Source organism: Equus przewalskii, chromosome 6 (genome assembly GCF_037783145.1).
Source record: "Equus przewalskii isolate Varuska chromosome 6, EquPr2, whole genome shotgun sequence".
In the NCBI taxonomy this organism is placed as follows: Eukaryota; Metazoa; Chordata; class Mammalia; order Perissodactyla; family Equidae; genus Equus; species Equus przewalskii.
Window position 1 is genome coordinate 57,514,252 of NC_091836.1, and position 23,725 is coordinate 57,537,976.

The 23,725-nt window shown below is 36.8% G+C and overlaps 1 protein-coding gene across 6 annotated transcripts in view; it reads left to right on the top strand.

The window, feature by feature from the left end:
* The window catches only part of GRM5 (glutamate metabotropic receptor 5), a 474,279-nt gene that overhangs the window by 180,954 nt on the left and 269,600 nt on the right, over positions 1 to 23,725 (top strand). For all 6 annotated transcript variants that reach the window (XM_070623933.1, XM_070623938.1, XM_070623932.1 and 3 more), the window contains one exon: positions 2,697 to 2,946. In XM_070623933.1, the coding sequence (XP_070480034.1) occupies positions 2,697 to 2,946 (250 nt within the window). The remainder of the gene's footprint in view (positions 1 to 2,696; positions 2,947 to 23,725) is intronic.

Genomic DNA, 23,725 nt, shown 5'->3' on the forward strand with positions numbered 1-23,725 from the left:
AATTCCAGAATACAGTTTTTATGTCAGCTACTGAAAATCTCAACACTTCAGGCTTCCCAATTTTGGGGGGATATTTGGAATACACATTGCCATTTTTAATTCCCTGTTTACAGTGTGTTTCTTTTATTAAGTCAAAATTATTATTCTGCAGAATTTTTATGTCACACATATATTAAAACTGTTTCCTATTTTAATTTTAAAGAGTACTGTTTGGACTTTGCTCTGAGAAAATTGTATTTGCTGCTGCTAGTTTAGGCTTATTCTTTTGTCTGATGTTTATTTTTAATGCCATTTGCTTCATTATTTGTTTTAGATGTTCCAGTAGATAGCAGCTTAAGTATGCCTAGAACATTCTTTATAATCCCAATAGGTGCAATTAATTGGGTTCAGGCTACCTATCAGATATTTTGCATATGTTAAATATAATATACAAAATACCCATATATTAAGCAGTGTTACCTCTGATTCTTAGGTGAGAAAGCTGAGATTTAGAGAGAGTATCCAAACTAAATTTGAACCCAGATCTCTAATAAGGAAGTTCTCCCCATATTAAAAGCTGCTTCTGTGTAACTTATTGTGTAAACAAAAGCAATGTTAAAACAAAGTTGTTAGGAGAGGCGCTAAAGATGATGAATTTGTCAGATTTTTGTTTGTTTCTTTAACTGTGAATGTATCGAGAATTTCCATTATTGCCATCACAATCACTGTGTACCTAATTTCAAATTATTTATGCGAATGTATCAGCATTAATCAAAGTATTAAGTGCAAGAGAGTAGGTTGAAAAATAGGGTTGGCTAAAAATAAATCAGATTACTCAGATTAGTATAAAACTAGTAATTTAGGCCCCTTGGCACACTTTTTAATTCAGAGAGAGCCCTTTAAACCTTGTTAATTGCAAAATAACTGCATTGCCCACCTACCATCATGGTAGAGGCTTCTTGTTGTTTTAATTCTGGAGAAGAAGGAAAGATGCAGCTGGCCCACGGTGTTTTTGGCTGGGACTCAAGCTGGCCTGCTCTGCTTTGCCCTTTACAGTTTGTTCACGAAGAGAAAACTAGACAAATCTCCACCCTCCAAGTCTGAGGATCTCAATTGCAGCAAAGCCTCCGTGCTATAGCAGGGTACAGGCAGGGCCAGGAGTGAGCAGATGGGTGTTCAAACCGAGACTCCGCCACCTCCTTGCTAAATGTGAACTTCAGTTTTATCAGCTGTGAGAATGTAATATACCTTTATCACAGAGTTCGTGTAAGGAGCAGTCAGCGAATATATATGAAGTGACTTTCCAAAATTCAAAATGTTATACAGATATAGTTATTTGTGTTATCTCTATTATATTCATATAATGAAACCTATGCAATTGAATGTCTTGTATCCACTTATTCATTGGAGATCTACTCCTCCTGATACTATTCCAATTCCCAGGTCTAGTTGACTGTTAGGCCAGTTACCTCCTTGTATGTCCCACAGCTTGCTTGTCTTGTACTAGTCTCCTGTGTTCTTCAAATCAATCCCCTTCACCTACCTAATCTTTTGAAAACTCAGAAAATGAGCATTGGATGATTTATAGAGCCTTAAAAGGCTCCAAAAATATCTAAAATTGAAGCATCATGACCTTTAAATGGGAAAGAGAAATGCAGACATATTTGGGCTCCTGAGTATTCTAAAAGTCAGCCAAAGAAATGTAGAGGGAGTGGAATCTGCACTCTTAGATCGGTAAATGGAGTGCAGTCTTCGGCTGACTGGGTATGTAACTCTGGGCAAGTGTAAACTGACTGCCTCATCTGTTTTCTTATCTGTAGACTAGAGGCCATAATGCATACCTCAGTATATTACTGTGAGAGTTAAATGAGATTGTGTATAAAGATCTTGGTACACTTCCCAGCATATAGTTGATTGTCAACATTGATCCTCATTAATTTTAAAAAGACCAGCATCAGTCCCTACCCCCAGATTTTGCAAAGGACTTTGGAATTATTCCTCCATATCACTGACTTCCTAATGGTTGTAAAGAATGAAATTTAAGTATTTATCTAAGTTTATACATTTATCTGTTACAAGACTAAAATCTCAGTCAAAATTTAAGTATTTATCTAAGTTTATACATTTATCTGTTACAAGACTAAAATCTCAGTCAAGGATTTGGATTTTTCAGTTGGGGTGAAACCATAAATTCTCATGATTACTGATGAAATATACATAATATTCTATATAAGATATAATACACTATAAGATATTTATATGACATCTATACTGTGTAAGGTATATGAGTTATAGATATGTACTGTGTCTTCAAACAGAAAAACCTGAATCAGAGTGAGATGATCCTGTAATGAGAAACAAAGGCAAGTGAGATAGAATGAAAAAACAGCAGATAAATGTCTTCTATCATCTTACACTAGAATATGAGCTTTTTTGAGCCAAGGAGGGAGCTGAATTACTTGTACTTTTTATGTAATTCTCTCTCTCTCTGTGGAATTCTTTACAAGTTCAATGCATATGTGTATAATATAGTTCCGTTGTAAATTGCCCAAAATGAGCAAGTCAGTGAAAGAGCGAAAACTCATTCAGGTATTTGGTTCCGAGTCCAACACTATCAAGTGACCTTCATGCTTCCAGCACTTCTGCATTCTAATTGCACCCAGTGAATCCACCACACTCATTTCACTACCTCTCTGCTTATCTATGTTTTTACACAGGCAACTATGGCGAAAGTGGGATGGAAGCTTTCAAAGATATGTCAGCCAAGGAAGGGATTTGCATCGCTCACTCTTATAAAATCTACAGCAATGCGGGGGAGCAGAGCTTCGATAAGCTGCTGAAGAAGCTCAGGAGTCACTTGCCCAAGGCCAGGGTGGTGGCTTGCTTCTGTGAGGGCATGACGGTGAGAGGTCTGCTGATGGCCATGAGGCGCCTGGGTCTGGCAGGAGAATTTCTGCTTCTGGGCAGGTGAGTGACAATGAGAAAATTCACACGGAGGTCATGCCGGGAATTTGGCAGCATTCAAGGGCATCTTTTGGCACAGAAGGACAGATGCTTTGGAATCTTAATCTGTGTAGTGGAGGTAGAGCTTAGATATCATAAAACACCAGAGCCCAGAGATAATCATGGAAAATAAGTAGATACGGCCACGTGCTGATTAATGACGATAACAGGAATCAACACATGAAAATGATGAGTCATTAAGTCCTCAGACAAAAAAGTGACTGTAAGGAAATGGGATGGGTTCTTAAATACTTGCTTAATTCCCTTGGGAAATAAAAACATTTTAAACTTTTTGCTCTTGCTTTTGAAATTGATTTTGAGAATGGCTACATAAGTTTGCTTTATAGTATAGAATCATAGAATTTGGAGTTTGAAAGTGAGGAATTGCTTTTAGAACTAATTTTTAAAGGCCTTGGAAAATTGCCTTATTATTTTATATTGCAAAAGTGATATTACATTACCTGATCACCCACATTGTTACCTGACAAGTTTCTAAAAGATTGACTTCTACAAGGATTGACTTTAATTATATGGATAATCCATTTGATTGGCACAACTCAGCTCATTCCTTGCTGATGCTGTTGAATCAGTGTATTAGTCGGGGTTCTCCAGAGAAATAGAAACAGGAGTGTGTGGGTATATATAAATATATATAGAGAGAGAGACCCAGGAGAAGCAATGGTATAATTCTGGTCTGAAAGCTGGCAGGCCTGGGACCCAAGAAGAGCCAATGTTTCAGTTCAAGTCTGAAGGCCAGAAAAGACCAATGTCCCAACTCATGCCGTCATGTAGGAAGAGGTCCCTCTCACTCAGCCATTTTGTTCTATTCAGGTCTTCAACTGATTGCATGAGGACCACTCACATTAGGGAGAGCAATCTGCATTCCTCAGTGTATAGATACAAATGTTAATCTCATCCAGAAACACCCTCATAGACACATCCAGAATAATCTTTGGCCAAATGTCTGGGTACCTCATGACCCAGTCAAGTTGTCACATAAAATTAACCATCACAATCAGTAAGGTGACACCATAGTTTGAACATGTGAATGCAGTTCACCATTCCATACCTTTAAAAAGTTGTTATCCCATATCTTGTCTCAATAAGCAGCCATTTTAAAGAATAGAGAAAACTTTTAGAACCACTGCATCTTTCTCAATATTACTGTCCAAAATAGAAAGCCAACTCACTTGTTATTAACTTTTGATGGCTCATTAAAGAAAACACGCTTCCTTTATTTTCCAAATGCTTAACTGACCTTCTGTGATCAGACTTAGCTCGTGCTTGGCTACATTTTATGACAGCCACTTTATGTCCCTAATTCTTTTCTGTCTGATCTGATGGCAATAGATTGATGGGACTATTTTAGTATGAGGCCAACTATCCTTCATAAAAATGATATTGAGTGAGATTCCTTTTTCACTGATGTCATACATTTTGTCTAAAATCGTCCCTAGTTGGCGAGAGTGATGCACTGGCTGGTTTCATAAAACCCAGGAACATTCCCACTGCCAATATTCTTAAATGGCAAAGTTCAGCGTTACTACCTGGGCTAACACAATGGGAAAGAAAGAAGCTGGCTTTAAACAGTCCTGTTTTTCTGATAGGAGATAAGGGGTTCTGTAGTTCCTATCTGATGCTTTGCCAACATTAATAAGACAAATTATCAGCATTTGTTTTTCAGTCATATGATTTGTCAACAAGTAAATGTTTTTTGATCATATGTACACAAGGAAAATAGATTGGTGTTTACTATATTTGTCATTTTCTATCTGTATTTTTATTGCCAGCAGCACCACAAGGCCAAAATTCAGTATTTTGTATATTTTAAGATTTATTTGGTGTATGCTATTTCTAAGTTGTCTCCAAATCATTTAATTCATAGAATAATAGATTTTTAACCGTTTGTGAGGTTTCTGAATCCCTTCGTTAATTGGTTAATAATAATTCAACATTCACATAAGCACCAGTTCATTTCATCTTTGAACTATTTTGTTAGAAAAGTTTTCCTGACTCTGAATTTTCAAAATGTCTCCCTATAGTTTCCACCTCTTAGATCATATTCTTTTCTTTGGAAGTAACGTGATACTTTTCAAATATTTGGAAATGGCAATATGGTCCTCAATCCTCTTCAGCTTCTCTTTGAAATATCCCTGCTTTTTCCATTCCTGCTTCTTCATAGTGAAATGGCACTGTGGGCATTAATAAAACCATTTGTCAGGACCATTTATAAGATCATTTATCAAATGCTGTGTGCCCATTACTACACCAAGTACTTTATATGCATTGTTTCATTTAATTATTCATTTGTCAAATATTGAGTGGCTACTATATTTTAAGATGCTTGAGATACATCAGTGAATAAAACAGACGTTAATCACCAGCCTTATGGACCTTGTGGACCTCTCAAATGATAAGCTATATAGAAGTTGTAATAAGTGGTATGAAAAAAAGTAAATCTAAGAACAACTTGCATATTGAGTACTATGATCAACTCCATTTTATAGACAAGGACTCCAAGATTCAGTGAATATTGAGTAATAATGACATGAACATGGCTATATGGATGCATGTGATGAGGGCAAAATTCAAAATAAGTCTGTGTAACTCTAGAGACTGAGAAATTAGGACTGTGTTCTACTGCTTCTCAGTAAGCTGGAAGAAATCCTCTTCATAAAAGTGGAGGTCTAGGGATGTGAGCAGAAAAGCCAAATTTAATAGTTGTAAGAGAGAATTTAGAACGTCTACTCACTTGCAATTTACAGGTGAGGAAAGTGAGACCCCAAAGTTTGGAGAACGTGGTCAAGGTCGCACAAGAGCCCAATGACCATGACTCATAATCCAGTGCTTTTCTCTACTAGCCTGTCTCTTGTAGAATAGAAACAGGAGAGAAGTTATAATCTGATAGCAAACCCCAGTTCTTCATAGATCCTGGGTGTGTACAGAAAGTATCCCAGATAATTCAAACTTAAGTTAGCATTTTTATTAATGTCCCCTCCTAAAAGCTCCTATTCAATTACCCCTATAACTGCTCTTAGTATTTTCAGACTATTTTGTTTGCATATTTTCTCCCAGTCTCTCTATATTCTCCTTCCTCTCTTCGCCCCCAACTCACACTTGGATGGATGGTTCTTAGAAACCAGAAGTCAAAGTTATGAGAAAAAAAATCTATATTCAGAACTTCCTAGGAGATTCCACATTTAACAGCTGTAGTTACTTATAATTCTTTCCAGCTGCCTTGGGACAACCTTGTTTAATAGGTCATTCAACTAAGATGTTTGGCAGGACTCAGATAACTCTGCTGCTGAGACAGCCTCATCCGTCAACATGTCTCACCATCTGTCCTGCACATCAGTAGCCTGTTAGAGTGATATAGACCTGGCCACTGGGTCTTCTCATTTGAGCTCTGGGCAATCTGCTGTCTCATTGCCAATAATAATGTACTGTCCAGGTCCCTGAAATAATTTTGCTAAACATGTTGGCCCTGACAGCAGGATGGAATCAATAATCTGAACAGTAATGACATTTCTAAAGGGGCTTATTTTTCTAGAATGGATACAGTGTTTTAGTTCTTAACCTGGGAAAATATTACTTGAGGTATATTATTTACGAGTTATAAACCTGAATATGAACTTGGAAAAAAGGACCAATTTTTAGCAAATTAACTATTTAAAGATTGTTTTATCTCATCTATGATTAACCAAAACTATTTATCTATTTGAATTAAGAATCTCTGTCCTTCAATATGATGACTGTTACAGACCACAATAGGAAAGGTACTTAAATTTCAAAACTACAGTCATACGTCACTTAATGATGGGGATATGTTCTGAGAAATGCATCTTTAGACTATTTCATCATTGTGCAAACATAATAGAAGTGTACTGAAGGGGAACAAAATTTGCCACCCCAAAATGTATCTCTTTAACATGGCAATTATTTTAGGCTGATTATTTTTAAGAAACAAAAAGCTTCCAAAAGTTTTTCTTGTTACCTCCCTTTAACTGCCTAATAGAATTCAGATTAAAAAAACCTGTCTCAGGAAGCAAGCTATCACCTTAGCATAACATGAACTAGGTGATAGACAGGGAGGAACCTAGAAGAGTCTGTTTGTTGGGCTTCCCCTGTGTTCTTCTGTTTCCGTGTGGCCAAACATTTATTTTCCAAAGGTTTACTCCTTTCACTGTCCTGTGAATTGCCTACCTTCTCTTTGAAGCCTCTGATCCTCCCTACACCCAACATGTTCTTTTCTCTTTAGATGAGTATGATATTTAAGGTGAAGGCATAAGCCATTTTTGCAAGTTACTTGGTTTTCCTGGGTTTCTCCCATGTATACGTGTTATTAAACGTATTGTTTGTTTTTCTCCTGTTAATCTCTCAGGTCAATTTAATTCTTAAACCAGCCAGGAAAACCTAGAAGGGTAGAGAGAAATCTTCTCCTCCCCTAGAGTATTTACACAAATCTATGATATAACCTACTACACAACTAATGTTATTATATAATGCTACTACATAACTAATGTTATGGGATCGCCATTGTTTATGTCGTCTGTCTTTGACTGAATAATTGTTATGCGGTCCATGACTGGATTTGAGGATTATAGCCAGTTTTTCTTAGTAGAAGGTCACTCCACATCAATATTTTTCAAAATAGAAAGGACAAGAGCTCACTGTAATAAATATCTTTGCGAATAAAATTACAAACAATTGTTCTACTAAAACCACGACAGTAGCTATTACCCAGAGGTTGATATTAGTCTTTATCCTTGCAAATCACCAGAGCATTTATTCCAAATTAAATCTTTTTGAAAACAAGTATACTTGTCCTCTACTGGGCCATGCAGTGTCACTTGATTGTAATATGAAAGAAAGTTATTTTCATTGAGTTCCTGTTATGCTCCAGGAGGTAAGGAGAGAGGGAAAGAGAGTGGGAAGGGGAAGAAGGGAGCAGGGAGGAGAGGAGATAGATAAGAGGAGAGAGAGAGAGAGAAATTTAATGCCTTAAGCAATATTGGATATGTCAAGTTTTAGATGCTTTTGAGTTTGGTAATAATATCCCCATTTTATAGGAGAGAAATTGAGACTCAAAGAGGTTAAAAGATGAGACAAGCTCACACCAACTTCTCACCCTGCTGGCCGTTTTAAGTATCACAAAAAGAGAAGTCTTTTAGCAACGTAAATGTTTTTACACTTTCTGCACTTAAACTGATAAGCTCAGTTTAATTTTGCTTTATTTTTGTTTTTGTTATTTCTAGGTTATTCTTTGAAAATTAAATAAACTTAGTAAAATGCCTTGAAAATTGGTGGGATTTTTGTTATGTATTCATAATGCAAATAAAGCCAGTCAAACTATGTCCCACTTTGCCTGGAGTTGTTTTACTGCTTATCTACATTTGAATTGGGAAGACAGGACTAACTGCATAATGTTCAGTCTATAAACAGCCACTTGTTGGATGCACTTGCCTTAGACCATATGCAAAACTCTCTGAACCATGTGGGTTGAGCGCAGAAAGTAAGGGGAGCATGTGTGAAGAAGTTTGGCGAGGAGCCTAGGAAGCAATATTTTCAGCCTTGTAGTATTTTGGAGAAGGTCTTTTTTTGTGGGGGTAAAAATATGATATGTATGATTTTCCAAAAGATAACTCTGGTGTATGGATTATGAATTTGAAGAGGTAAGGTGGATACAGGGCAACCAGTATCCCTAACAAAAATGCTATTTTCATGGACTAACGCAGTGTAAATGACAAAAAGGTGGCAGATCAAGAGCTACTTGCTAATTAAAATATGCTTATTACCTTGTTTGTGGTGATGTATCAGAAGTATATGCACATGTCCAAATGCATCAAAATGTATACATTAAATATGTGCAACCTTTGTAAATTATGTACAACTCCATAAGTCGAAAAAAAGTCTGTAGGTGCCGCTGATGTATTGGATATTGTGGAGGAGTATGGGAAAGATGTCAAGGTCGACTCCTAGATTATTATGTTATATAACAAGACGAACAATGGTACCTTTACTGAGATGAAGACAATTGGAAAAGAATCAGCTATGAGGTAGAGAGCAGATCATGAGTTTAGTTTTGGATAAATTGAGTTATTGTGCATTTCAAATACAAAAATAGCCAATAAAGCTGGAGAATATGTGAGTCTGGAGTTCAAAAGAGGTATAAAGGGCTGCAAAATAAAAATGAGTGAATCATCTGAAAAACTTAGATTTATTAACAGAAGACATGGGTGTGTAGGATTAAAAGAGAGGAAGTCTAAAAACTTAGCTTTGAGGAACCTCAAAATTTATTGGTTGAGGGGGACTGGCCCAGCGGCATAGTGGCTAAGTTTGTGTGCTCCACTTCAGTGGCCTGGGGTTCACAGGTTTGGATCACGGGCACAGACCAACACGCTGCTCATCAAGCCATGCTGTGGCAGAGTCCTATATACAAAATGGAGGAAGACTGACACAGATGTTAGCACAGGGACAATCTTCCTCAAGCAAAAAGAGGAAGAACAGCAACAGATGTTAGCTCAGGGCCAACCTTCCTCACCAAAAAAACCCAAAAATTAATAATTGGAAAAAAAATGAACTATAAAAAGGAGATAAGGAGAAGGCAAATCCAGAGATATAGGAGGAAAACCCAGAGAATATTCTGTCATCCCAGCCAATGGAAGAGATTGTTTAAAGGAGATACCACCAGTGTCAAATGATTCTAGGTCAAATAAAATAATACTGAAAAGGCCTTTCGATTTATTGAGATGGAAGTAATTAATGATTGAGCAAGAGATGGTTGAATGAGGAAAGAAAAGCAGATTCAGAATGAAATGAAGTGGCTAAGAAGTGAGTAGGAGGTGAGAAAAAAAACCTTTTGGCATGTAAGTCATTCTTTTGGGAAGTTAAACTAATAAAGAATGGAAAATGATAAAACTATATCTTGAGAAAAAATGAGATCATGAGAGGTTTTTTTAAGATAGTATTTTTATTTTTCCAAAAATGTAATTTATGATCATGAAAAATAATTTAAATGGTGAACAAAGCTATGCAGAGAAAATTACTTATATTTCTACATCTGCATCAACACAAAAGATGCTATGACATTATTTAGTATTTGCCAATCCTATAGATGAAAATTGGCATCATTATGTTTTAATTTGTAGTTCTTTAATTGTGAGTGAGATTGTACATCTTTCATATGTCAATAAGTGATATATATTTGTATTTTATGCAAGCTACCTATTCATGTGCTTAGTCCATTTTTATCTGTTTATTTTTCCTCATTGATTTATATAAAAGTGCTTTCTAAGGTAGGGAAAGGAGCTCACTGACATGTGTAGCAAATATTTTCCCTTTGTCATTTAGTTTTGACTTTATTTATGGCATTTTGGACCATGCCAAACAATTTTTTAGTGATTTTCTTCACATTTTTCTTTTGTGATTCATGAGATTTGTATGTTGTATACAGAGGTCAGTCACAGAGGTTTGTTTGTTTAACTGGTGGTTTAATTTTAGGATCCAGGTAGGCTAGGAGGATTTAATTAATGATAGAGGACAATTAATAATATAAAATCCCTAAAAATGTGGGGACATTTAAAGCATAGGTGGGGGGAGCAAGCTGAGAAGTTCAACTCTAGAACTGGGACAGAAATAAAAAAATATGTCAGGGGCAGAGGTAGGTACGTTTAAGGTTTGCAAATAGGAGACTCACTTGATAGGTCCTCTTTTCTTTGTAAATTTGGAGACAAGAAGGGAGTGTGTGCATGTGTGTGTGGGGTGTGTGTGTGTGGGGTGTGTGTGGAGTAGCAGTGAATTCAGAAGTTGTCAGTAGAGATTGGAGAACCAGGAAAACTACACTGTTAATAAGTGGTTTCATATATCATCTTTATTTTATATTACTCCATCTGTTACCAACAATGGGGAGAGAAAGATCTGGCTATCTCATAATGGAGAAATGGTCTTAAAATAACAGCAAATTTAACATCTGTACATGTACTGTCACATCAAGTATTGTAATGAATTCTCACTGTTAGGGTTTTAAAGGTTGATTAAACAACAGCCCTGTTCTCAAATTAAAAACCAACAGGACTGAGTCATGGAGATTAATGTGTATCAGCTAATTAGAGACCAAGTCGCTGATCTGTGACCAAATGGACTTCCTAACACTGCTCCCCAGCCCCAGAGTCACAGGCAGGGCTGGACAACAGCAGGACTGTCCTGCTTTAGAAGGTGGCTTTTAGGAGGACAGGAAAACTCTGAGGTTCAGAGGACAGACTGCTCTGTGAAGAGAAGAGACTGAGTCACACCTGCTCAACTCTGTCTCCAGTCCCACCAGACAGGTAAGTCCCTCATGCCCAGCAGGAAAGGGAGGGAAATGGTGGAGAAAATCTGTGTGTTTTCTTTCCATGCTTTTCCCTCCTGGAGAGTGGAAATCCCTCTGAAATGCTCCTTTTTGAAATGTGAAGAGTGACATATATTCTCCTCTCTCTCACAAGTCCCTTCTGAAGTACGCAGATTAACTCTGCAGATGAGAATTCTGAAGCTCAGAGACATTACTTGTCTCATCAGTGCCACCATGCTTACTAGATGTGCAGCTGAAATTGAAATGAAACCAGTTGCTTTGTGAAGTGTTACGGATCTGACAACTGGAAGTGCCCAGGAGAAGAGGAGGCCTTGATGTTATTGGACAGAGAAGAATTCCTGCGTGAGAGATGAACCATCTGATGACGTCAGACGCCCTTTGTGTGCCAGGGCCTTTTACATTACAGGCACCTGCATCTCAAAGGCTTCTGGTAAACTTAAGGCTGATTGCACTTCTAAAACTTGTTTAGATGAAATTTTAAAATAATTGAATAATAATAATAGCTATTTGCGGAGTGCCCTTTGTGAGGAAAGCACTGTCTTAAGTGGTTGGTTCTCACGTATTAATATATTGACTCTTCACAACAATCCTATTTGACAGCTTTGTTAACTTCATTTTATTGCTGAGGAAATTGAGGTACAAAGAGATGACTAGTTTGCTCAAGATCACACAGGCAGTAAGTGGGAGAGAGGGTATTGGAAGTCACCTGTATCCTACCTAACCACTGTGGTAAACTAGCTAGATCTTTGATAATCCTTAATTTCAGTAATAAATTTGATCCTTATAGTATAACATATTAATTTATTTTTCTCTGTTACTAAAACAGACAATCTTTAAAAAAATAGGAATTAAAGATAATTCTGAAAGAGAGATTTCTTTTTTTTAAGTAAGATAAATAAAATCTAGAGCAATCCAACATCCTGTAAAGCAGAAAAATTCAGTGATTAGATGAGCTATTCAACCTGCATTATCATTTTTCCAGGAAAATACTCTGATGAAATTTCATTTTCAAGGCCAGCCCAGTGGCATGCTGGTTGGATTTGCATGCTTTGCTTTGGCAACCTGGGGTTTGTGGGTTCAGATCCCAGGCACGGATGTGCATATGGCCCATCAGGCCATGCTGTGGTGGTGTCCCATATACAAAAAATGGAGGAAGACTGGCGTGAATGTTAGCTCAGAGCCAATCTTCCCCAAGCAAAAAGAGGAAGATAGGCAACAGATGTTAGCTCAGAGCCAATCTTCCTCACATCCTCACACAAAAATTAGTTTTCAGGAAATGGAAAAGTTTACAGTTGCTTTGTAAGAATGATCAAACATCTGTGAATAAACAAAGACAAACACAGAATATTATTCTGTGGTGAAACCAGGTGAAATTCATCTGCTCTTCTGTTGTTTTCCAGAAGACCCAATATGGTTGGGTGGAGTGTCTGTCTTATGTACATGTGTCTACCAGTTGAGGACACTGTGATGAATCATTCTAAAGCAGTGGTTGGCAAACTAAGGCCCATGGGTCAAATCCAGCTCACCTCCTATTTTTGTAAATAAAGTTTTATTAGAAAACAGCCACGCTTATTTACACAATGTTTATGGCTGCTTTGGGCTACAAAGGTAGAGTTGAGTAGTTGTAACAGAGACCATATGTCCCATAAAGCCTAAAATATTTACTATCTGGCCCTTTTCAAGAAAAAGTTTGCTCACCCCTGATCTGGAGACTTTTTCATCTGTGACGATGGCTCTGCTCACTTAGACAACATCTTAGAACTTGTGCTTTGAATATTTATTCAGCAGTAGTCATGGTTTGCATGTAGACTCTGCTTTCTTTTCAATTCTTCTCAAGGTTTTAAGGCCCCTGCTGGGTCATGGGATCAGGCAGTTCGAGGAGTGTTGGTTGGTGTTAGGGGTACAGGTTGAGTGCTGTGTTTATCAGTGGAGGGGAGACCAAGAACAAAGGCGCTCTTTTTGATTTCAGCCTCCTGGAACATAGTGTTCAAAGCAATTGGAACATACGAAGCATTTGAAATACCTCCTTATTCAATCCTGAGTGATTTAATTTTATCTAAAATAAAGGAATGTGTTAAATTTAATAAGGAAGGTACTGTTTGGGTGTAAATATTAGTCTTTCTAATACAGTTATTTTCACCCCTCTCATTTGCTAAATTGGACTGATGACATGGATTAAAAATTTGTCCCATCTTTGTCCCTCTATCTATCTTCCCTATTTTCCTGAGAGCTGTTTTTCTAAAAAACAAATTTAATTATGTAATCCTTCTGCATGCTAATCTTAGTTGACTCCCTTTTCTTTCATATTCAAATCCCTAATTAGGCATGCATGGCCTTTTGAAATATGGTCAAATCTGCCTATCATTTTTTCACTATACTTAGAGGTGAGATTTAAAATATTTAACAACTGGTGAGATATGGATCCAATTAGAATAGATGAAAATCATAACCAGTGGGTAAATCTGTGCTGATGCATGCCACCTAAATATCAGAACTGATACACTTCTACACCCCTCCCACCACTACCAAGTCTTCACTTTGCCTGTATCAAAATGCTTACAATTTCCCAAACATACCAGGCTCCCAGTATCACCTACACTGTCTTCTCCTCGGAATGACCTCCCTGTGTTTTACCAATGAAACTGATGTTTATTATGTAAGACATTCCCCAACAGTTTTGGAGACTTCCTGAACTCTAGTAGGACTTCCACAGATCTGTTAGAGCCCCTGTGACTTTTCATTCCTATTTTTCTCTTTTCCTCTTCCTCTTCTCCACTGGAATATGAGCTCCTTGAAGTGTGAGCAAAGGTTATTAATCTTTGCCTATAATATCTAACATATTATAAATATTTGAGAATGACTGTGACTACAGAGGAAAACCAAGTGTGGCAGTTATGTAGAGATAGAAAAAAGTGCTCTCCAATTCCAGTCCCCCTAAGTAAAAGGCATGTTTCTCAGGCTCTTAGAAAGTAGAAAAACAAAATGAATGCATGCCACTCTGCGAGGAAGCCAGTTAAAAACCGCATGGTAGAGGGCAGTGGTAATTCCTTAGGAAACACTCCCTAAGGTTTATTTCATGAGAGATGTCTATTTCATAGGTTTTAGTACACAATGGTGAGCTTCTGGCCTACACAAAACATGTCAGTGAAAAGTGAGGCACTTTCTATGAGGCTTAACCATGCAATCAACTAATCGATCACTTGCAATGGGAAAAGTCAAATTATTAGTAAAGTGGTGAAACAAGGAAGATGTGAACATGTTTGGACACATGTCTGTGCTGTTTCAAAGGAAGGCTTCAAAGGTTTTATTGAGTTCCTTTCAAAGGGAAAGAAAACAGCTTTAGTTTCTTCAGTACGCTAAGCTTGCATTAGACTTGCCAAATAAGAAGGTGAATGTTGATTAGAAATGGTTCACTTGTTTGTTCAGAACACTTTAAAGTTCTATTCTCTTCTAATATCTTATCAAGGCATGAATGCAAACCTTCATTTTTCGGGCTGATTTATAGAGACTCTCTCAGCTTAATGTTTTTGAATCTCTCAATCTGTTTTCTTATTTGTTTGTATCTTTATTTATTTAAGAGACTGTATTTTGGAGCAGTGTTAGGTGCATAGCAAAATTGAGAGGAAGGTACAGAGAATCCCCATTTTCTACCTGCCCCTACACATCCATAGCCTCCCCCATTACCAACATCCCCCACCATAGTGCTGCATTTGTTACAATTGATGAACCTACCTTGATACATCATTGTCACTCAGAGTTCAGAGTTTATATGAGGGTTCACTCTTGGTGTTGTACATTCTATGGGTGAGGGCAAATGCGTAATAACATATATCCCTCATTACAGTATCGTACAGAGCATTTTCACTGCCCTAAAAATCTTCTGTGATCTGCCTTTTCATCTCTCCCCTCCTACTAACTCCTGGCAACCAGTAACCTTTATACTGTCTTCATAGTTTTGCTTTTTCCAGAATGTCATAGAGTTGGAATCAGACAGTATGTAGTCTTTTCAGATTGGCTTCTATCACTTAGTAGTGTGCGTTTACGTTTCCTCCATATCTTTTCATGGCTTGATAGCTCACTTCTTTTTAGTGCAGAATAATATTCCGTGGTCTGGATGTCCCACAGTTTATCCGTTCACCTACTGAAGGACATCTTGGTTACTTTCAAATTTTGGTAATTATGAATAAAGTTACTGTAAACATCCATGTGCAGCTTTGTGTGTGGACATAAGTTTTCAACTCCTTTGAGTAAATACCAAGGAGCGTGATTACTGGATTATATGGTAAGAGTATATTTAGTTTTCTGAGAAACTGCCAGACTGCCTTTCTAAGTGACTACTATTTCGTATTCTCACAAGGAATGAATGAGAGTTCTTCTTGCTCTACATCCTTGCATTTGTTGTTGTCAGTGTTCTAGATTTGGTATTTGTTTAGTTTTAATACGTTTTTACAGATACTGTATTGATGTTACAGAAAGACAAGAAGAATATTTTCCAAAATCCAGTTTCAAAATCGAATGTTTGTTTTCATTTGCCTTTTCGTCTTTGAGGCTTTGAAATGTGCCCATTCATCTTTTTAAAGTGTAGTGTTAACGTAAGTAGATATTATGCTAACACATATTTTCCCATTATCTCTTTTGTTTCTTCCTAACCTCTTCCTTGTCATCCTACCTCACTCCCTTCCTTCCCTTCCCCCAGGTAACCAACGCGAATAACTTAAGTGTTTTCTTCCTCACATTTCTTCTTGGTTTAATAATCATTGGCACAAGCATTTCCCCCCAATTATTCTTTGTGTTTTCTTGACTCTGTATTAAATTTTCCCACTCCTTTCATGTACCTAATCAAATATGGTTCTTTTATACCTTCTGCATTTCCTTCCTTGACCAAAAGAGTTTCTCTGAACACCAGGAGAATTTTGTATGTTTTTTTACCTTTACTTGCTTGATCCGACCAGAATTTTAAAAAATTAAATCGATGTAGTAAAAGATCCAGGATTATTTTCTTTACGGTAGATTCTCAGATGTGTCTGCATGATCTATTAAATAATCCTTTCCCTCTGAAATAATACTAATGCTTCTCATATTAAATTTTATATTTTTAAAATTACATATTTTCTGTAAACTAGTATTTAATTTCAGAATCTTTCTTTGGTACCATTGTTTTATTTGTCTCTTCTTTTGCTGGTAGCATTTTTATTACATTGTCCTTCTAGTATACTTTAATAACCAGTAAGGTGCACTATACTATCTATTCTTATTTTCCATAATTTTCTTATTTTTCTTACATATTATTGGTCCAGAAGAGCTATAAACATTATTTTTCTAATTATAAAATTAGCTTTCTAAATATTATTTTTGGACGATTGAAATTTTAATGATGTTAGATATTCTAATCGAAAAATAGGAAAGAATTTTATTCAGATTTTTATATCCTTCCAAAAAGATAGATTACTTTATAAACATTTAGTATTTTTATTGAATTATTATTGTGCTTTGCATTTTTTGTTTCTTGTATTGTTAATGTCTAGCTAATTATTGCTAGTATAGGGAAAAGCAACTTGATGTTTGTATGACTCAAATTCCTTATTTGATATTTTAGCTCTTTTCAAGAGCTTTGAATTTTCTAGATATGCAAAAATTTTATCAACCCCAAATAACTGAGTTACTTTGTTCCATTACCTGTACTAATTATGTCATTTTCTTGACTTATTGTATTCACTAAAATCTCTAAAACACTGTGTATGATAGTGATAACAAGCATCATTTTCTGTACTTCATTTGGATGAATTAGTTTGTTATTTCACTATTTAGAATTAAATTTTATGTTTTTGTCTTTATCATATTTACTTATTTTCTTCTTCTTACCTTGTCATTTCAGCAATCCTGTGTACTCATATCTTCAGATCCAATTACACAAAGTAAAGAAAACATACACACACACACTCTAATTAGAGCAAAAAGATTGGATGTGAAATTAGGAACCTAGTGGTAAAAGTATAATCTGAATTATCATAAGGAATACTTTTAAAACTTACATTTGGATCTGGTTCAAAATGACAACCTAAATACACAAGGTTACCCCTCCTTCTGCCTCAAAGTCCATTGAACTGACTTGCCGTTTCATTTAGAGTAAAAGCCATAGTCTTTACCATGTCTTACTGATACCGGCTCAATGCAAGGTTGATATAAGGGAAGCCGTATTGTAGAAAAGAAACCATATTGTAACTTTAAGTGACCTCTGATTAACTAGCCCAGACATGCGCTGTAGATTTTGTGGCCGCTGCTCCCGGCTGCTTTAAGATGCTAACTTTGTTCTGAGTTCCTTAGAAATAGGCAGAGAGCCTATGCTGATAGCCATCATCAATGATAACTGAAACATCAGGGTATAGGGCGTTGCTCCATTCTCTGATGCATATCCAGTAAAACAGAGGACTGTCAGGAACTGGGACCAGATGTGTGCCCCACCCAGAGACCAGCCGCCTCCCCCAACTGGAGACTGGCTCCATATATAACTGGCCTATAGTCTTTGTTCTGTGAGATGGTTCTTTCGGATATGAGTCGGCCATCTTCCCTCTTGCTAGCAAGCTGTATAATAAAGCACTTTCTCTTCTACCACCTTGCCTCCCGACTATTAGCATGTCTCGCAGTGGGCAAACGACCCCTCTTAGGCAGTAACATTACGAGATGCCCACATATGTCCCTCCCTTCCCCACCCAGGTCCTATTGCTCCTCTCCTCTTTCACTCCACTCCAGCCACCATGATCTTCCTACTGTTCCTCAAAAACTCCTAATCCATGTCCACCTCAGGGCCTGTGCATTTGCTGTTCCCTTGGCCTGAAACAATCTTCCACCAGACATCCCCACCACTGGATTCTTTATCTGAGGTCATCCCTAGCATGTTACCTTCTCAGTGAAACTTCCCTGACCACTATATTTCCACTTGAAGGATACACTCCCCGTTATCCACATCACTTATTGTCTTCTAATATGCTATGTAATTTTCTTATTCATTCAGTTTATTGTCTCTCTAGTCTGTGCTAGAAGATAAACTCCATGAGAGCAGGAATTTTTATCTGTTTTGTCCACTGCTCTATCCTCTATCCCCGGAAAAATGCCTGCTGCATAATAAGCACCTAATAAAATAATCAACAAACTGGAGAACCTTGAACCCATATTTTGGCAGATAGGATTTTTTAAAGTTTCCCAGTCAGGACTCTGGAATCATCTGAGATCAGAGATAGCAGGTCTGGGAGAAGAAGCAGGTTTCACATCTCCAGCCAAGAAAGTAGTTTTATGATCTCAGAACAGCTAAGCTAGTTGCCTTGCTCTCACCAGTCTCCTCTCACCGAAACACTCTTTGAACAGTTGACTCTTTCTTCATCCCCAAAAAGAAGCCTTGGATAGGAAAAGGGGCCTAAAATATTAGCAGAAAATTAAAAGCTGAGAGTTCTAGAGATCTCCTTGACATATGAGGATGCATGTGGGGATGAGTCATGTGTGATCTAGAAAAATGAGATGTGCTTGAAGATTAGGGTATGAAAATACACCGTTGCTGATGTGGACCGTGCTGAATGAGGCCCTGGCCCAGAAGGTGGCCCAGAAGAGTGTGACAGAATTGATGTAGGGGTGAGTGATACTGCCATTAGCTCACTGATTAAGTTACTTACATAAATGTTGACTTTCCTAGAGGTTTCTGTGTTTTTAGTGTTCAGATGTCCTCATATCTAAAAAAAGACATTTGTCCTTTGTACAAATCACTTATTCAGCCTGAGAACAGTATTCCGTCCCCCCCCAAAATCCATTACAAATAAACCTTTTGTTTCCTACAATAGAATCTTAGTTCTGATGATATGCCAAAAAACTTTGAAGATATATCTACATTTAATATGGTAGTCTCAAGAGATTCTTATAGCTTGAAAATTCCATTTTTATATTTTTGCAGTTTTTATAGCAGGCTGGGTTATGTGGCAAAACAGTTGAAAAAGGCAGTGAGGGAAACTCCTGTGGGAAAATTTCATTTCTAAAAATGCTACCTAATCTTATGATTTGTAAGTAGACAAGGAGGATTGGTTTTTTTAGCTTAGAATTTGCTACTATGCATTTTGAGACAATATCATAATCGTAACATTGCTAATGCCTTATATTTCTGCAGTGCATTAAAGATTACAAATGCTTTTATGTGCATTATGCCATTTAATCCTCCTTGTCCAGTAAATGCATGGTAGTCATCAGTGAAAATATGTCCAGATGGCTGAAAATGGACATCAGCCCCCCCCCCAAATAAATAGTAGACTAGTAGCTATCAAATATAGGCTTTTAGAAAGCTTTAATGAAAGTTTCAAAGGTCCAAAACTGAAATTAAATAAATAATAATTACATATGCATATAATTGTTCGTACACGTATCTGTGTCTTGTGCGTGTATGGTTGTTAGCTATCTTTATTTAAAAAGAATTTTTTTCATTCATTTATCGCTTCAACAAGCATTTATTTGTATGTGCTATGTTGCAGGCACTATATACTGAATATAACATAGCAACAACAACCCATATAACCCTGTCCTTCTGGAGCTTAAAGTCCAAGTAAACAATAAAATAAGAACAAAATACTTAATTCTAATTCTATGTTTCTTAGCTTTATCAAGGTCTAATATGCAAAATATATACAAAATTTACTTGCATACAAATGTAAATATTTGACATACAAAATATTGCACTCATTTAATGTATGTATCTTGCTGAGTTTGGACATAAGCCTAACCTGTGATACCATCACCACAACCAAGGTCCCAAACATATCTATCACTTCCAAAAATTTCCTTGTGTTCTTTTGTGTGTGTGTGTGTGTGCATTTGTGTCTGTTTTGGTAATAAGACTTAACATGAGATCTATCCTCGTAACATATTTTAAAGTTCACAATATCGTATTGTTAACTGTAGGTCCTGTGTTGCACAGCAGATCTCTAGAACGTATTCATCTTGCATAACTGAAACTTTACACCCGCTGAAAAACAACTCCCCATCTCCCCCTCCCCCAATCCCTGGCAACTACCATTTTATTCTCTCTTTTTATGAGTTTGACCGTTTTAGACACATCATGAGTGGAATTATGCAGTATTTGTCCTTCTGTGACTAGCTTATTTTGTTTAGCATGAGATTCTCTAGATTCATCCATGTTGTCATAAATGGCAGGATTTCCTTCCTTTTTAACACTGAATAATATTTCATTGTATGTATGTGCCACATTTTCTTTATCTATTCATTTGCCAATGGACATTTGGGTGTTTCCATATGTTGATTATTGTGAATAATGTTGCAGTGAACATGGGGGTACAGATGTGTCTTCAAGATCCTGATTTCAATTGTTTTGGATATACATCCAGAAGTGGGATTGCAGGATGATATGAGGGTTCCAGTATTCATTTCTTGAGGAGCCGCCACACTGTTTTCCATTATGGCTGTACCATTCTTCATTCCCACCAACAGTGTACGGTTATGCACCATATAACAATGTTTTAGTTAATGACAGACCACATATATGATGGTGGTCTCATAAGATTAGTACCATATAGCCTAGGTGTGTAGTAGGCTATACCATCTACGTTTGTGTAAGTATGCTCTATGATGTTCGCACAATGACAAAATCACCTACCGACACATTTCTTAGAATGCAGCCCCATCATTAAGCAATGCATGACTATATAAGAGTTCAATTTCCACATCCTTGTCAATATTGGTTATCTTTTGTTTTTCTGAGAATAGCCATCCTAACAGGTGTAAGTTGATATCTCACTGTGGTTTTGATTTGCGTTTCCTTGATTAGTGATGATGAGCACCTTTCATATACCTGTTGTCCATCTCTTTGTCTTCTTTAGAGAAATGTCTATTCAAGTCGTTTGTCCATTTTTTAATTGTGTCATTTGGATTTTTTGCTATTGAATTGTATGAATTCCTTATATACGTTGGGTATTAACCACTTATCAGATAGATGGTTTGCAAATATTTTCTCACATTCCATAGGCTGTCTTTTCAATCTGTTGATTGTTTTCTTTGCTGTATAGAAGCAAAATTTAATAAGTGCAGTGAAGAAATGATCTATTTTTGGAAGTAAAATATTCTTTCTTATATTAAATGGCACAATATTTCATGGTAATTTGTTTTGCTAAAAAAAAATTGGCAAAAGAGAAACATGAATTGCCAATACTCTGTTGACTCTAAATTATTTTGTAACTGTAATGGTATTTGTGAAGCGCCATTCAAGGATTCCCTATGATGTGCATATAGCTTTACAGATATCATTCCGGAGTGAGTAGTGATGAGTTTAAAACCCAGCTTGACACCTCCAGTGAGACTTGTCCTTTTCTTTTACGTAAAAATAATTACTTCTTCCTACCTAACCCAGTAACTCTCCAAAAAAATACAATATATTTGTGTTCTAAATTAGAATGCAGAGTATGGTTAACATTTATAATAGCATTTGAGCATCCAGTGTGTTAAAGGTCAAATAAAATAAGGATGACTGAAAATATCAAAGAGAGAATGTAGTGTCATTCACACTAAAACCCAAGCTGCCTTACTTTCTTCCAGTATTCCTTCAGAAATATATAAACAGTGAAAATCTTTCTTATGGCTTAAGTCAGTATTTGCCCTAATTAATCTTAATTCCAAAAGCTGTAGTGATTCGAAATTCAGCTTGTCTTTTGAGTAATTTATTCACATTTAAAACACAAAGCAGCTTTTGAAATGTCTAGCATTCGTTGCATCCCACATGCGAGTTATCAATCTAGTTTTACGAGGATCATTGAGGGGTTATGCAAGAGACCCACAGCTGTATGTCAAATGGTCTCTAGTCCCTCATCTTGATAAAAATCATAGAAAAGGATAATTTGCTGATTTAAGACAAAACTCATTTCTGAATTAATATAATTGAGGCGACAGAATGGTAAATAAGCAAATAAGACTGCCTCTAGTATTCCTGAACTAATTGGGCCAGTAATGCCTTTGGAGGGAAAAATTGAAGACAACTGGTAACGTGGATGAAATAGCAAAAACATTTCAACCTCATTTGAGTGGCATTCACCTTGTTATCGCCTGGCAGAAATGGTGTAAATCAAGGAAGAAGAAACTCAGCAGTAATTAAGAAAAGAACCAACCTTAACTCAAACAAAGGATTCAAGATCCAGCTTTGTTGATTTTTATCCTGTGAATTAAAATAATGGGTGATTCTGCAGGTAAACTGAATAACCAACAGACAGGCAATAAAAATTAAAAGTTGCAGATAAAATTATAAGGGAAAAAACCACAAACACATTAGATTGAGGCACTAAGAATTATGTATGGGATTAAGTTTCAAACTGCACTCATGGTCAGAAGTGGCAGTTTTCACATTAACTCATAAATATTAACTCATATGTATTTATATATCTAAGATTAAAACACGTTGCTAAGGTTTACACATATGATTATGCATGTAGTAATTGTAACTGAAAATGAGCGCAGAATACAAACATGTGACTCCTAAAGGATGATGGTGGTTAAGAATGTTCAGTTTAACATACGCACTAACCCGTACACACACTTATACACCCATGCAGAAGCTGATTAATGATTTAGAGCTTTCTAAATAAGCCAGAGTGCTTGTCTACGCTCTGGTGGAGGGAAGGGCAATGCATATAGAGGTTCAAAGAGATGAAACGATCCCGTCATATAATCTAGTCCTATAGTTCCTGATGTGTTCATCAAAGACTGTTATTATCTGCAGTCCTTCTCCACCACCACCCCAGAACATTCTGTGAAACTTTAAAAGGCAAGCTGAACAATTTCCAAAAAGGAAGGAAGGTTGAACACTGACATGTAATTCCATTTTCTCCTCCATGCCTCCAAATTGAATAAAGGAAGTTTTTTTCTTAAAGCATGCAAAGACAAAAAGAATGGAAGAAAGATAACAGTAACACAAATTTTAAAGTGGATAAGTGGTAGAAAGAAGAAAGAATTGGAAAGAAAGCTGGGGCCAGTGGCACAGTGGTTAAGTTCACCTGCTCTGCTTCCGTGGCCAGGGTTTGCTGGTTCGGATCCCAGGTGCAGACCTATGCACTGCACATCAAGCCATGCTGTGGCAGGCGTCCCACATATAAATGGAGGAAGATGGGCATAGATGTTAGCTCAGGGCCCATCTTCCTCAGGAAAAAGAAGAGAAGCTAACATAAATGTTAGCTCAGGGCTGATCTTCCTCGGGGAAAATAAATAAATAAATAAAGCGGAATTTTCAGCCAAGAAGCAACCCAATATGCAATATAGACTCTCCAAAAGTTCAGAATTTGTGATGGTAGCTGGGCTAAAATAAACCCAGAAATAATTGGAATTTTTCCTAAGTATCCAACACCCCCAGAATCCCATCTATCT